General features: G+C 36.6%; 1 protein-coding gene across 1 annotated transcript; it reads right to left on the bottom strand.

Moving 5' to 3' along the window:
* Positions 1-7,919: 7,919 nt before the first annotated feature.
* Positions 7,920-14,971, bottom strand: si:dkey-260g12.1 (uncharacterized). Its single transcript, XM_055047444.1, has 11 exons — positions 14,643-14,971; positions 14,409-14,475; positions 14,242-14,287; positions 13,871-13,984; positions 13,635-13,769; positions 11,930-11,990; positions 11,761-11,801; positions 9,947-10,063; positions 9,703-9,725; positions 8,585-8,684; positions 7,920-8,482 (listed from the first exon to the last, which is right to left on the bottom strand). Exons 2-11 carry the CDS (start codon positions 14,472-14,474, stop codon positions 8,211-8,213), a joined length of 975 nt encoding a protein of 324 aa, XP_054903419.1. The 5' UTR covers position 14,475; positions 14,643-14,971; the 3' UTR covers positions 7,920-8,210.
* Positions 14,972-16,259: the final 1,288 nt, after the last annotated feature.

Here is a 16,259-nt window from a genome sequence, read left to right as displayed (position 1 = left end):
AACTGTAGCTCAAAGAGCTGCGATGTGTGTAAAGTATAAAGAGTCAAATCGGGAGCAACAGCATTCTGGATCAGCTGTCTGATTTTTTTTTATTATTACTGCAATAATCAATGTGACTAAAGATAAAGTCATGGACAAGCCTCTCCAGATTTGCTGGGATATTAGTCCTTCAGTATTTGGAAATATTCTTCAGGTGATAGAAGACTGGTGTTGTAACCGGTGACTCACATTCACTAGAAAAAAAGACTCATACCTCAGGATCATAACAAAATGCAATGTAAAAACACATCTAACCTTGTGTTTGTCTGCTTGCATTTGCTGGCTGACAGGTCTGCTTGTGCCGTATTCTCAATACCATCAGATTATTTGGTAACTTAGTCTGACAAGATTCTGTTTCTGCATAGATTGGCAACTATCAAAGGCAGTGCAAAGAAGTAAATAAATACACCAGACTAAAGAAAACCCCATGACTAATAAGACTTGTTTTTTTCATCTAACTTAGTGGTAAAAACTATAATATTCTATCCATGGATAACAAACATAGCTATAGTTCAGCATTTGAGCTGAGGAAAGTAACTTGAACACATTAATAATCTTCTAATTGCATCAAATCACATCAGATGTTTGTACAAATCTCACCAATCCACACATTCAAAGATAAAAAAATTAATGACTCCACCAACTAAGTTATATGTCATTAAACAGATAAGTAAGATGATTTTGTGCTCAGTGAAACATTCAGAAGCTCACGAATGTGTCTAACTAGTAAGGTAAGGTCATTTTATCTATACAGCACATTTTCAGCAACAAGACAGTTCAATGTGCCTGATTGCTGAAAGTAGCGTCAGTGTGTTTCGCAACAATAAGGTTGAGAGATCGTCAAGCTCTTTTAACCGTTACGCAATACTTCTTCTGCAAAACGTCAAAGATGAGAAACCTTTTCTTGCCAGTCAATAATTAAACCAGTTTATGCAAAAATATTGAGAACAGGGCACAAGATTGTTTTCTATATGATTAGAAATGTCAATGCAAATCTTGGCTTTTTATGTCTTTTTGTTGTATTCTTTATTGTTTAGTATTTCTTTGGGATTACCATAAACTTTTATGATGCACTTTTTAATTATTGAGAAAACACTGACAATGTTCAATACTAATTTCACTCACTCTATGAATTAAAAGTGACTAAGATGCTTTAAATTAGTGTCAACTGAAGTGTTCATGAAGTTCAGTCACTTCTTTGAATGTTTATCTTCCTCTCACTTCTTTGTAAGTATAATCAAATGGTTTGGGGTTAGATGAGTAGTACACAATCATTTACACTCATCATCAAGCAACATGACCAGGAAGTTAAAAAAAAAAACAGAAAAGCAAAGTAATAAAAAAGGGTAAAGTGTCAGAATGTTTTCAGCCAAACGTTCGTATTTGGACGAGACGAGACCGAAGATGGAAAAACATGGAGGCTGTTCTCGGTTGGGGGTGCATGTTGTTGTGTACAGATGCTGAGGGTCCAGGGAGGAGCGGCAGCCAGAGGATGAGAGCAAAAGAAAACAGACTGAATAGACAGGTTTCATGATGAGTCACTTGTGACATTTTAAGAGAAGAGTCCCCTGACACACTTCAGCTACTTTCTCAGTCTTACAGTCAGAGGGTCCCAGGCAACATCTTCTGTCAGCTTCTCCTTCATGGTGAGTACAGGCAACATATCTTCATCTTATTCGTGATGCATTAACTTTTTAGATGGCTTGATAAACAAAAGAAAACATTCAGAGGTTTTACAAAATCAGTTTAAAATACTAATTGTTTCTATGTAGAGGAAACCAACCAAAAAAAGTCATCTTCTTTTTCTCACAACCTTTCTGAAGTAGCATCTCCTCACGTCTAACAAAATCAACAACCTGCCTCCTTCACCTCTTCTTCTTCTTCCTTTTATTGGCTACTCCCCAGATGCTGCATCTCTGTAATCTCACGTTCTCCTTGCTGTGGAGTTTCTGTTTCTTCTCCTCTGGATTCGCCATCCAGTGCAACGACAGCCAATATAAATGGCCGTTACGCAAACCCACGTTTTGTTGTGAAAAGTGTCCGCCAGGTAGCGTGACATTGCTTTTATATTTATGGATTTTAAAGTGCCTGGTGTCAATGTCATTAACCATAAACTGCTCTGTATTTACTCCAGGTTATCGTTACATTAGTCGCTCAGAAACTAATTGTGATATCAAATGTGAGCCCTGCGTTGAAAATCGGTTCACAGATATGTACAACCTGGAAGGAAACTGCAATGTCTGTGATGCTTGCAAAAAAGGTAAGAAGCATTACAGTAAATGTCCTGTCTGGATGGGAAGGCTTGCAGTATTTTAATCTGAGCTATTGATGTCCATGTATAATGAAATTACTTTCTTTGATAAATGATGTGTCAAACAGTAAAAACGTAAAACTGGTTAGTAAGCTCAGTTGTAGTCAAAGCAGGATCCGCTTTGACTACAACACTATCGGCAGACAATCAGAGCAGATATAGCCTGGTTTTGTTTTGAACATATGCATGATCAAGCATTACTGTAAAGATGCTCACAGCTTTACACACTCCACTGTCTCTTCTTCTTCATACAACCTTGTGGTTCAGGTTTCTCTGTCTGAACTCTGACTCTGCGATTAGAGCGTGATGTGTAAGAGTGAGTAATCTGCTGCTCTTACCACAAAATTTGACCAGTTTCATTGCAAAAGACCTGTAGAAGTCAGACAGTTGAATCTTACTCAGCTCTGGCGGTGGATCATGATTTCAGAGAAACTTACCAGCAGAAATAAACTGTTATATCTGAGGGGATTTCCCTGTTTATGCATCAAGGGGGGCAGACAGTCAGAAAGAGATGAAACGGAGAGACATGGGGGGTCTGTGAAACCATCTGTAATGAAGGCTAGGAGAGAGAGTCATGTTTGCAGCCCTTCTAGAAGCAGATCGTTTTTACATAAGTGAAAAGTAAAAAACATAAATTACACCGAAATAGCAAATGGAAAAATATACCAATGCAAATGTCTCTCCGCTGATACAGGTGAGCAAAAATAACCTGTCTGCCTGATTTCTAAATGTCACAGTGGAAAACACAAAAGAGAATCAGCATCAAAGTGAAAACATATTCTCTGTTCTCAGTCTGAAATAGCATTGTTTACATTTGGAGGCTTTCTTTTTCTAATATTGCAAGTTTTTTTTCCTTTGAGGAGAATCTGGGTGAAATGTGTTTTTCATGAAAACGTTTTAAAACCTCATTTATCTTATCTGTTTTAGAATCTAGCAAGAGGAAGGTGGGTGTTGAAAATGTCAAAAAACTACACACAGGGGCTCCATGTCAATTAATGTGAATGGAAACTAATTTAGGTGGAAATGATTCAACCCACAGAAAGATTTCACTTGCTGACCTTGCAGCACGACTGTTTCTGTTGTGCTTTGGATCTTTAACGCCGTTAACAGTTTGCAGGCTGCAAAGCAAAAGAAGGAGAAAAAAAAGCCCAAAGATCAGCTTCTTGATGGTTTTATAAAAACCTTTAACGCTTTAATGACAGAAAAACCTCAATTCATTTATCGGAGACCTTTACATTTTACACAAAGCTAAAACATTTGTGTAAAAGTAATAAGATAAATAATGTGGAAAGCATTTTTAAACACAACTGTTCATGTTTTCAACGTGGACTTAACTTTTACAATGCTTCTAATGTCATACACATAAGACTTAAAGCCTTGGTGTTATGCTAACACCATGATCACACTAGTAAACCTGCATAGACTTGCCAAGATGAAGCTGCTTTCAAAACTACAACTTCAGGATTGCAAAACAACTATACTCTTCCTCCTGAGACACATTTACCCCTTACATTAGATTGTTATAGTTGTCTGACTTGAAAAGTTAAATGTATCAATTATGGAACCAATATTTCAGAAAACCAAGTAATATATTGAAAGGTTTTGTTCTTTGACAAGCATGTAATAAGTTTTAAATCACAAATATTTCGTAAACAAGGCTTTGAAAGGTTAGTCTTTTAAAGTGAAATCAGAAAATCTTCCAGGTGGAAGTTTTGCTCTTTTATATTAAACATTTGTGCAGTAAAATAATTGACTTATGAATGAGGGTATCATCAAGATCTCCTTAGTCCTGTTAGCTCTCCTTGTTTTTTACACATTGTAACTGAAAATGTCTCATAAACATTCATATTTTGTTATGACTCTAGCTCTGTGGAAGTAATTTAGGCAACTTTCTGTTTGCTAATTTTGAACATACAAGCTGTGGCTTCTTTGAAAGAAAGAAAATGTTTCATCAAATCGAAACGATGCTTTCACTAAGAAATACCAGCCATCAATTCTTCTAAAGAAAACGTGATAATAAAACTGTCTGATAACTTGAAACTAAAATTTGTGAGTCATCTTATAAAACCATACAAAGAGTACAAAGTCACTCTCTTGCAGTACTTTCCTGTTAAACTTGAATAGTCTATGTATATTCAAACATTGCTCTTTCTTTTGTCTTTAGCAGAAAACTTTGAGATTGTGTCAAACTGCACACAAACCCAAAACACTGTTTGCAAGTGCAGAGCTGGCTATAGGTGCAAAGACTCGTCGTGCAGATTTTGTGAGCCTGTCCCAACAACCACCCAGCCCACACCGCCGCCGCCGCCGCCGTCCACTACAGGTGAAATAAAGCTTCCCTGCACATCCAACCAAGCTGGACACTAAAACTTTACTCTACAGACTTTAGGCTCCTTCTGAACTTTTGCACACAAAGATGCAAATTTATCAAACAATTTCTTCTTATCATATAGGAAACTATTCTAACCCCAATATGTAGATAAGTTTCCTATGTCTTACTACGAATAGTTTCTCTTTCCACATCTGTGGCACCAAAATAAGTCTGACATGGCAGAAAATGTGGTGTTTGTGCAATCTCACCCCAATTTCTGTAACGCTTGTAGCACCTAAGCTTAAATGTTTAATACTAAGCCAGACTACTCACTTATTGTCTGGTTGCAGTTTTCTTCTAATATCTACAGCTTTGGAAAAAGTAAGAGACCAGTGCAAAATGATTTTACTCTTTATAGACATATGTTTGAGTAAAATAAACATTGCTCTTTTATTCTATGAACTTCTGACAACATGCCTCCGAAATTCACAGCAAAAATTTAGTATTTATTAGCAAAAAATGAGAAGTTTTTCCAGAGCGGTATATGGAAATCAGCATTTCGGGGCAGAACCCAGCAAGTTACATTTTTTAGTATAGATAAATGTAATTAACTATCAAAAATCCAAATTAATAATGAATTGATTCATTCCAGATGAGCAATCTTGATGAAGAATTTACATCAGTAGAGATCTTTGGCCAATTACTTGTTAACACTAAAATGATTACACTTCAGTTAAGATGAAGAGTCTTATATAAAAACAAAATCATTGAATATGTGTCAAACTAAAATCATTTGAGCAGCATAAAGAAATAACCAAACAAATACTAACACTATATACTCTTAAACAGCTGCTATATGATCCACAAGGAAAACTTTATAATTGGGAACTGAACAATCAAAATACTAATTAAACTGATTAAAATCTAAGATTTATCAAAAAGTCAATTGAAAAAGGCTTGCAGCGAGACATTGGCTTGGTTTTTACGGTAATCTGAATATTAAAAGGATAAATGATCCTGGATGGCAAAAGATGCTGATTTAATGTTGAATTATGGTCAAAAAAGTTAATTTTTTGTCAATGTCGACAAACAACTAATCACTGAATTAACCAAACTAACTAAAGTTGAAAACATGTCAATGAATCAATGTTGTTTTGTGGATGAATACTAATGATTGAAATGGCAATGTCTAATCAATGTTGAATCACTCTATGCTCCAGTAGCTGGATCTACCTCCACAACCAAGACAACTTCACCACAAGCACCACAAAATAACAAAATCAGAGGTACGGTGAGCCGACAGTAATATGAAATAGAAATTATCCAGCTTTTCCTTTACTTGCTACAGATGTAAATTATTTCAATATATATATCTGTTTTTATTTTTTTGCAGATACTCAGTGGTTCCTGGTGATAATCGCCCTTCTGTGTGCTGGAATTGCTCTGGTTGTTATGACAAAAATCAAACCAATTCTGCACTGGATCAGATCCAATCACGGTAAGATGACAATAACTATAAAAAAACAACCTATACAATTGATCCTCAAAATCTTTTCCACTTTATGTTTCATCTGATCACTCTGGCATTCACAGTCCTTTGAAATTTCTTTCCTAGAGAAAATTTATCAGTGTGGAAAATCTATGAAAATCAAATTGGACTGATGCCACAATCAAAGTGAAAGCTGACAATAGCAGACCTTTGATCAAAATACAATGTTTTTCAAAAATGGAGAGCAACAAGGTGACACACATACTTCAAAGATGTGATGAGCCTTTTTGTTCCATGAAAAAAACCCTTTGTGTCCTCATGTTTAAAACACTAACATTAAAATATGTACTTTGTTTTGGAGACTTGACAATAAAATGTCATATTTTATTGTGATTCAATTTCATATTTTGAAAACTAAATTTAGGATGTTCTGTTTTTCAGAAAACTTATTTTTAAGCTTTCATTACTGTTTGAGCTCCATGTGCTTCACCTAAAGTTTGGTTTATAAATGAGGGCAGCTGGGTCACATGACCCAGACACACAGTCTGTCTACTTGTGTCACTCTGAACACACCAGGCGAAAGGAGCAATAACAGTTTATATTAGAATTGATAAAACATTGCACAAACAATACACAGGTTTTGGAAAGCCAGAAACACAAAAATCTTTAAAAAGCTTGACTTGCCAATTCTGATTTCGGCCATTTTTTTTGTCTGAAATGTCACTAAATACAGCGATAAAGTTGCTGAGTTGGTAACAGTGGGGTGACTATTGTTAAATGCAAACATGAACATTGATGAAGTAGATAAGATCGGCTTTACATGCAAGCATCGGCTGTTCACCGATCTCCCAAAATGAAGGCAACCGGCAGGCCAATAAATCGGTGCATCCCTAGAAAACAGGCTGATTGTTCAAAACTGACCATGCAAATTAAATCTGCACATAAATGTTGCTCACAAACTAATCAAAATAGACCAATTTTGATTGTTTGGATCCAAAAATATAAATAAGTTATCTTTTTATGTTCGTCATATTTTGTTGATCTAATTAAAAATATGTATATATTTTCTTCTCAGGTTATTTTTTGCCTGAAAAAATTGTGACAGCCCCTGTACGCACAGTGGATGACGATGTGTCCAAGCCGGTCCAGGAAGTGTGTGGAAAATGTGACCATTGCATTGATTTATGTATTGAGGATTAAATCCTGCATTTGGAAAATGAAACTACCTGTCAAAAACTTCACTGCCACAAGAAAGAAACATCTCCTGGATATTGGAGACAGATGGAGACAAACATGGCTCCAGACGTTATAATGAAGAGGACTACAGCGGATGGTTCAGCTACTAATGTTGTTCAAAAACTACAGGATATCTCAATACACAAAAAACCAGCCCTACAAAAACTGGAAGATTTATTCCACCTTAACACACAGAGTGGGACACTATAATAGTCCTGCATGGGCTGTTTGGTATTTCGCTAAATAGGTATGTACTATAGTACATTATACTACATAATAAGACAAGGATATTTAAGTACCCATGATGAGATTCTCACTCAGTAATTTTTCCAATGGTTGTGTTTAAACTTGTTCCTAAGTATATATATTTAGGGATAAATATATATATAGTGTATAAATGTATATAAATATTCTTAGAGCTGCTGTTTAATATCAAATCATGTATATTAAGTACTAAATTTGTTTTTGAAAACCCTCAGCATTTCTTTATTTTTCTTTATGCAAAATAAAACAAATGCTCCACTCAAAGTATCTCAAGTCAAATCTTGTATTATATCCAACAGAATATGTATAATATTTACAAACGTTTTTAAATTATAAAATACAAAAACATCACAATTCCCGTTTTCATCAAAGTTAGGCGTGATGTTGGTTTCCTTAACCAGCAGGAAAAAAAAATACAACTGTGATCCGTCCACAGTTTGCCAGAAGAAGATGGATCTTTTTCTCCTCCTGCCTCTATTTGTGTTTTCAAGGTTTACATTTCCTCTCTTTAAAAGAGTCCAGCATGTCCTCCAGAACAAATCTTGGATCATTTTGACACATCACAGCGCCTCCTCCTTCGACACGTGGAAGTCCTTCCCCTGCTCCTGGGAGGGGAAGAAAACATCCTCCGTCTCACCGCCGCCCTCTTCTTTAGAGAGGTGAATAGTCGGAGAAGGCGTGGGATGAAACACAGGACAGTCTCTCTCGTCTTCTTCTTCGTGGCTCGCCCTCTCCGCTCTCTTTCCGTTCAGATCTGTCGGCCCCACCGGACCGGTGAAGTGGCTGAGCAAGCTGAAGATGACCGTGCCTGGATTGTGGACTTGGACTGGACCTAAAAAGAAGAAAAAAACACATAGGAGCTCAGTGTAATCATTAGGTTCTCAAACACTTCATAATTTCTTCATCTGAAAAGGCTCATTTCACTCAGCAGTACCAAGACTGGCATCTGAAAGAGGAGACGTCTGCTGCTTCGCAGTGTCTCTGGGGAACTGATGAGTCGACTCCTTTGCCTTCCGACTACCATTTTGCCTTTCCTAAAAAAGAACCATGTCATCAATTTGTATAGAACAGCAAGAAATATCATGCAAAAATCTGTTTAGTTTTGGTAAAGAAAAAAAAAAAATCCCCTCCTTCACCGTTCTGGGGTTTTATGCATCAATACATGATGAAAATTAGGTTGATCCATGTCCTAATATTATTTGAAATTAAGTATATAACACAATATTATTAATAAAAAGTGGGAAGTAAACAAGAGAAAAGTTTAAAGCACCGTGAGCATGGACAATCAGCTTTTGCTGTCCATAAATTTTGGAGTGGGTACACAGTAATTTCCAAATAATTTTAAATGAATCATTCTACGATGAGAAAAGTATATTTTCAAGGGGAAAACACACAAAAGACACGTCCTCATCGACATGTTAGTTTCCTTTATTTTTGTAAAACCAGTGCAGTGTGCGAAGTTCAACGACCCTGAAAATCTCAAACTCAGACTTTACCAGCCTTATTTAGCACATCAAATGTTCAACTTCAAATGAACAATTGATATAGTAATAATAATAATAATAATAAAAAACATGACAAGTGACTTGTTTGGAAGAACTGTTAGCAGTGAGTCAGAACGTCTGGAGATGAAAAGTGCCAAATTGGGTGAAAACAGTCAGCATTTCAGCTGAAACTGCCCCTCCATCTTAAACCCACAGCAGCTGGGCGACTTGGAGTCATAAGACTTGACCACAAAAGTTTGATAGTAAACTGTGGAGCCATATGCTTGACATAATCTGAGTCATGGTGCTATTCTACAAGATACCTATGGCTTGGTATCTTGTAGAGCAGTCTTCAGCAGCAGCACGTACTTACTTTTTAGTTGTTTCAAGTTCATTTTTGTTTAAAAGTCATGTCAGTGTTGGATCTTGTCTGGTTTCTTGTGCAGCTCACCTTATAGTTTTAGGATCAGATAATTTCGACTATATAATGGTTTAAAACAGAAGAACTGAAGGACGGGGTTTTTATTATGACTGTACGTAAAGGTAGCAGAAACCTTGGCTTACATACCTCATTACACAGCTTTGCAATAACTGAAAAACAGAATGATGAGTAACATAAAATTAGTTTCAGAACTTCAGTGATGACTCTACATGTTCATCATTCATGTAGCAGAAACCTCACGACAGATCCTCAGCCACACTCATATCCGCACTGTTCAGTTTAAATGTGTTTATTATTCTTCTGAGTTGATTCAATTACAAAGTTCAGCCCAGGCCACAGAAACTGTCCTGAATGTAAATGAACAGCTTACTTTGGCGGAAACACGTTTCATCCCGGGCCGGATAGATGCAGAACATGATCATAAGGGCCACACATCCTATGAAGACCACCGGGCCCAAAATGGCCGCCAGCTCAGCACTTGTGTGTCCTGTGACAGAGAATTAAAAATGGTGAAAACTAAAAGCAACACAAAAATCCCCAAAAGCTATAAAACATAAAACTTTCAGAAAAAGCATGTATATAAAAATAGGGAAGTGAAGCACAGAACATGTCAGACTAATTATATAACTAATTATGATAAGTTTTCCGGTTTTTATTTTTAGTATTTGAGTTCACTATTCTCTGACAAAATAAGAAATAAAACCCTGGATAATCTGATTTAAAAATGCTGCAATTTTCATATCTTATGTCTAATTTTCTGCATCATCTGTGATTTATTTGACCTCTTTTCCACAATCAGGATTTGTTGCATTGACTGTGTTTTGTGTAGGTAAGAAAGTCAGTTTTATTCATAATGCACTTTTCAGAGGTCAGAGAACCACAAACGATCGAAACAAACATTAAAAACAGATCATGAAAACATAAAACAGTAAAAACAGAGCACAATAAAGATCATACAGCATGAAACTAGTGAAGAGCCAGACTGAATGAATGAGTCTTCTTAAAAGAATCAAAACGGTTCAAAGATGGAGGCAAGACATTTTTCATTCTGGGAGCCTAAAAGATTTATTGCCTCTTTTCTTCAAATGTGTTTAGGATCTATTGAAAGTCTTTGACTGGAAAATCTCTGACTACAAGAATGTAAATAATAACATTTTTTCTGAAACTTAGAGACATAAAAACTTTTCGTGCATTGGTTCAAAGTCTTGCAGCAGCATTATGAGGCCAGTCTGATTAAACTTATAAAAATATTCATTCAGGTTTGTGTTCATCAGATCAGCCAACAAGGAAGAAACTGACTTGATGACACACTTTAAAAGACAGCCCACTGATCTGCATAGTAAAACCCAACCAGAAACAACCAGTGTGGGGTAACACACAGAGACCAGAGTGGAGCAGGGCCGACACAAGCTGATAGTATTTGTCAGGCACTTTAGCGCCATCTGTAGAGATAAAGTTGGTGTGGCATAACCTAACCACCAAGAAAAAACCTTTGTTCCCTTCAGAAGGATACGTTGGTATTTGATGTTTTTTTTTTTATCTGAGGGATTTATTGAGTTACAACCAAAATGATCAGCAATAAACAAAATATATTAAAATTTATGAAAAGCATTACTGTCACTTTGGGTGTAAATTTAAGGTTTTCTTCTTGACACTTAGTATTTTTTAGATAATTAAGCAGATGTATCCAGTTTTCAGGCATGTTTATTCTGAAAAAACGCTTTCTGACTGTGTAAAAGAGAGGTGGCAGCATTATGCTGTGGGCCCACATTCTTTCAAAAAGACAGAGAAGCTGCTCAGAGTTGATGGGAAGACAGACGGAGCCAAATACAGAGGAACCACAGGAGAAAATCTGACAGAAGCTGCAAAACTCACAAGACTGAGGCAAAGGCTGAACTTCCAGGAGAACTAAAATAAAAAATACAGCTACAGCTACTTTGAAATGTTGAATTTTTCTACATCCAGCTGAGAATCAATTGCAAATCTTTAAAAAACTCACAAATGTTCTCCAATAAGACTAAGATTCAGTTGTTTTGACAAGCAGAATAGACTGAAATGTACCAAAAAACTTATAATCAGATATCTGTTAATATGAAAAGCACTGTATTTTTGGTCCAAACTACAACACTTGTTAAACATAATGAACAGCTGTCAAATTTTCCCCTCAGACTCAAACACACTCACCTGCTTTGGGATTAGCGGGGGTCGGAGCAGGAGACCTGCACCTGAGAGGGATGAAAAGGAAAATATGAGAACAAAAAGAGGCGTCATCATCGAGCTGGACCTCCAGAACCATTCCGGATTCTCTATTCCTCAGTATTTTCACAGTGATGCAGCGAAAACCAGGACTCACCTGGAGGAGCTGCAGGGTTTATCCTGAGGTGAGGTAGTCTGTCTGTCTTTGCCCACAGTCGCTGTTGGAGATGAGAAACATCACACCTTTGTTTCAGCTTTCACCAGAATAAAAGCATCCAAAGTATCACTTTTTGTTTTCACTCTTTCTTGAGATGAAATAAAATGTCACTTTTATAAGACTGAGCGACTCCAGTTTCCTTGCTCACCTATAATCACATTATTGTCTTATTTTCTCTCGTTGTGTTTGTTAATAACATGTAAAAAAAAAAGAAAAAAAAAAGCCCCAGACACTCAAACCCACATGTTTCTTAGTCTTTTTAAAAAATCTTTAGTAACAATATTTCAGCCACTTGGGGGCAGTGAACACAACAATGAGGTTTGTGACAGGTAGATGCATCAGCAGCACCTCACACGCTGCCCACACACGCTCTTATCTTCTGAGGTGTGTAAACCAAACCAGTCTTCACTCTTCAGCATAAAGATATCATGTAATGTTAAAATTAATCTTCAAACTTCCCCATGAAGGTCAAACTAAGTAAGAGGCAATTCTGGCAGCTTCATCACATTCTTATTTTGTTCTTTTGTTCTGATGTCATTTGAAGTGATACAAAAATAAGTAGTTTGAGCCTTACATCATCATCAAACCAGGAAGACCATGTTTTATGCATCCATAATGGTTTGATGTTGATCCAAAGGGGATAAATGTTTTCATCCAACTGCTGGTTTTTTCTTTTACCTTCACTTAGTATCATCTAGTTTGTAGAAACAGAGATCGGTTCTCACTAGTCATGCTCAAGCAGATTTAAACTATCTTTTAAAGATAATTTCAATAAGATTTTAGACAAACAAAAACAACTAAGAGCACATTAGAAGGTGATACATTAAAATTAATTAATTAAGATTAATTAATTAATTAATTAAATTTAATTAATAATTAAAACCTATGGATGACAGAGAAGCAGAGCAGATAAGTAGAAATGTCTGAATATCATAACTAAAGCTGAAAACTATGCTAGTCAGTAAAGGTAAACCTAGACAGTAATTTAGAGTCTGTCACCATAATAAACCAATCTGTTTATTATAACACACAGCTCCACAGGACTGAATGTGAGTTTGAATCTTTATAAAGATCTCACATCCTGTGAAACGTAAAGTTTTTCACTTAATAGGAAATGTTTTTGTGACTTAAAAATAAGGATACATTAAAGTTTTAACATTTCATCCTACAGCTTCTTTTATTTTCCTCAAACAATGTGTCTTCTTAGATCCTACACTTGAAATAATCTAACTATTCATTAGTTATGTCCTTGACTCTCCAGAAAGAGCTTCCTTCAGTTTCCTTCACAGAGCTGGTTGCTGCAGGTTGGATACTGACTGCTCATAAAATCTCTGTATCTGAATCATTCCTGTAAGGCTGAAGTGGTTCAATGTGGTAGAACGGTTAGATCAGACAAACCATTAGCTTGACTGTCTGGTCGGGATTTCTTTCCGTTTCTCTAAACTGAGGTTGTGCAAAAACTCCTGATAACTATCAGAACCTGACTGAGTAAAGACATCGAGTTTCATTTCACAACCTTGGGCTGGATCACTCCTAAAACTGTGTTGTGTTGTTATGTATTTGATCAGTCTGTGTAATTTTTTATTAAAATATATAATTTCTAACTGTCTAGTCTTAATTAAAATAGGACTTTGTCAGGATTTACCTGGTGGGGGTTCATTTTCTTCACACTGCTTGCAGTTCCCTTTGGGATCCATGTCTATGCATCGGTAACCAGACTCACACTCGCATTTTAAGGGGGTTTTACTTGTGCAGCTCTGAACTTCTTTCAGATGATACTCTAAAGGAGCCAAAAGCCAGACATGAGAGCAGAGTCTCTGCTGATGATCTCACATGCATGCATCAAGTTATTCAGGGTAGAGTTGATGCAGATTTGTTTACTTGGTATGCAGTCTCTGAAGCAGCTATGGCATGAAGGCTCCTGGTTGCTCCTTTCGGTGTAAAATCCTTCAGGACAGTGTTCGCACTTGTTGTCATGATAATTTAGAAATTTACCTGGCAGAAGAGAGAGAAACAAGTAAGAACAACAGGATGAGTGTCTGCAGACCTGTAGTGCATATAAATCAAGGATGTGGTTGTAGAGTGGAGATGGCGGGGCGCAGTATGTGTAACTTTTTTCATTCTGCCAAGAGGGCACAAACAAAATGCAGATATCTAACAAACATTATTAATGCATGATCACAAAGTGAGTTTAAAACTTTGTAAAGAAGACATTAAAAAAAAAATTACTACACATAAAAATGTAATTTTACCTGCAGAGCATACAATACGGTTGTTATCTGCCATCCTCTTCAACCTCTGATTATTAAGTACAAATAAGAAGAATATCTTCATACACGTGACATATTTTTTAAGTATGAAAAATGGTTCTTTCAGTCATGAGTAAAGGTGAACAAGATGAGGAAATGGTTTTTTTTACCGTGGGAAAGTTGAGCACCAACTGTGCAGATAACAGCACAGCCATGAAGTATTGCACAGTCCCCATTCTGCAGGCGAGAAATTAGACGATATGCAGGTGACTATATTGTACTGAAGAAAATGTTTTGCTCTATATGTGTTGCTCATTCTTGTTACTTTTAAAAACGCACAATAACATTTATACATATTTTTCTTTATTTCCTGATGATACACAATAAAAATGATAAGACCTTACCTTCGGTGAAGTTCTCCCTGTCTTCTGCTTCTATTGTTTTGTCAAACTTCCTGTAGGCGAGTCTGCCTCGGTTTGTCTTCTCATAGACTCTAACCATAATCTGTGTCATTATTTCCTTACCTGGTTTTGTCTTCCTGCCTCCCTGCCTCCTCCGCCCCTCACTGCTGCTGCTGTGGTGTTTATACTTTCAGCGCTCTCACATGAGCCAACTGTCTTTAAGTTTTTATGCCTCAAAAGTGTCATCACTTTCCGTTTAAACTAAGATCTGATTCAACCACAACATGAAGAAGGAGCTGATCTTCACAATATCCACATGAGCTTCACGTCTGTCTTGGTTGTTGTTTTCTAAGAAGACATCTTCTTTTTGTTGAGTTCAGTTCTTTATTAAATAAAAAAGAAAGCAACCAAAATGTCCAACTCCCAGAATTTCAAGGAAAAAATAAGACAATGATGGGTGTAAAAAGAGGTAGAAGTGTTCAGATAGTTCCCTGAATTCACCAAGAAGTGACACATAACAAATTAGTCATTATAGTGACAACAATACATATTTTTTCTAATCATTCATCTCTCTTACTGAAAGTATGGTCAGAGATCTTTCTCTTGGCAAAGATAAAAACTTCTTAAGTCATGTAAAAATAAAAATCTGTCGCCATGAATAAAGCTGCTGTGCTCACACCCTGCTGTCCCACAGGGTGTGAGCACAGGTCTAACAATATGCTCTTTATTTTCAGACTCTTCCTGCACAGTTCCAGTGAGAAGTACGTAAACTCATCTGAAATGTTTAATTTAATCTGAAACTGGTGACATCAGATGTCAGGAAAATGATTAAACTGTTCAAAAACAGCCCAAAACCCACGGTGACTCAAACCTAACATGAACTGGAGGCTGCTGGAAAACTTGTGTTGTGCCCACATTAAAGCCATAGTAGTGCGCATATAAGGAAATTAAGTCCCAGCGCCACACCCACCTTCAGGTTTGAAATAAACTTGAAAAACACCCTCTAAAGAAAAGTTTAATAAGACTGAGGTGAGGCAAAAACATCACTGTACAAACTGCAAAGCATGGTGGTGGTTGCATCATGCTGAGGGGCATTATAGCGCACATAAAACAATGTCTATTTCTCCACAAGGACATTTCTCACTTTAAAGCATGTTGGTGGCAGCATTGCACTGTGGGGTTGTTTTCTGCCAAATGGCTTTCCAAACACACATCTAAACTGCCTGGGGAATAATCAGGCTCTTCCCAAAACCAATGTAAGGGAACTCTACCAGTTCAAATATAGAACTAAAATTGTGTCAACTAGAAGCATGTGGTTGAGATACATCTGACCAGAGACATTTAACCAAATAATGGGGGAATCTGTCCATATTTGAGCAGGTTTTGAGTTTTGATACTGGAAACTCAAAACTTTGTACCCAGAAGAAAAATGATTCAAACCAGACATTTGGAAGAAAAAAAAAAACATGTTCTCCATGTTGGTACTGAAGGTGGATGTCAATTTCTGGATGACACTGAACCAATCTCTTCCATTTTGTGTATGTAAAAAAGAGAAGTGTCAAGAATGTCATAGATCCTCTCAGCAAACCTTCCTGATATTTTGTGACAGACTCACTATCC

Source organism: Poeciliopsis prolifica, unplaced genomic scaffold, assembly GCF_027474105.1.
Source record: "Poeciliopsis prolifica strain line A6 unplaced genomic scaffold, Auburn_PproV2 SCAFFOLD026, whole genome shotgun sequence".
NCBI lineage: Eukaryota > Metazoa > Chordata > Actinopteri > Cyprinodontiformes > Poeciliidae > Poeciliopsis > Poeciliopsis prolifica.
The sequence above is the reverse complement of the archived record's forward strand: the minus strand, read 5'-3'. Positions and strand labels throughout refer to the sequence as shown.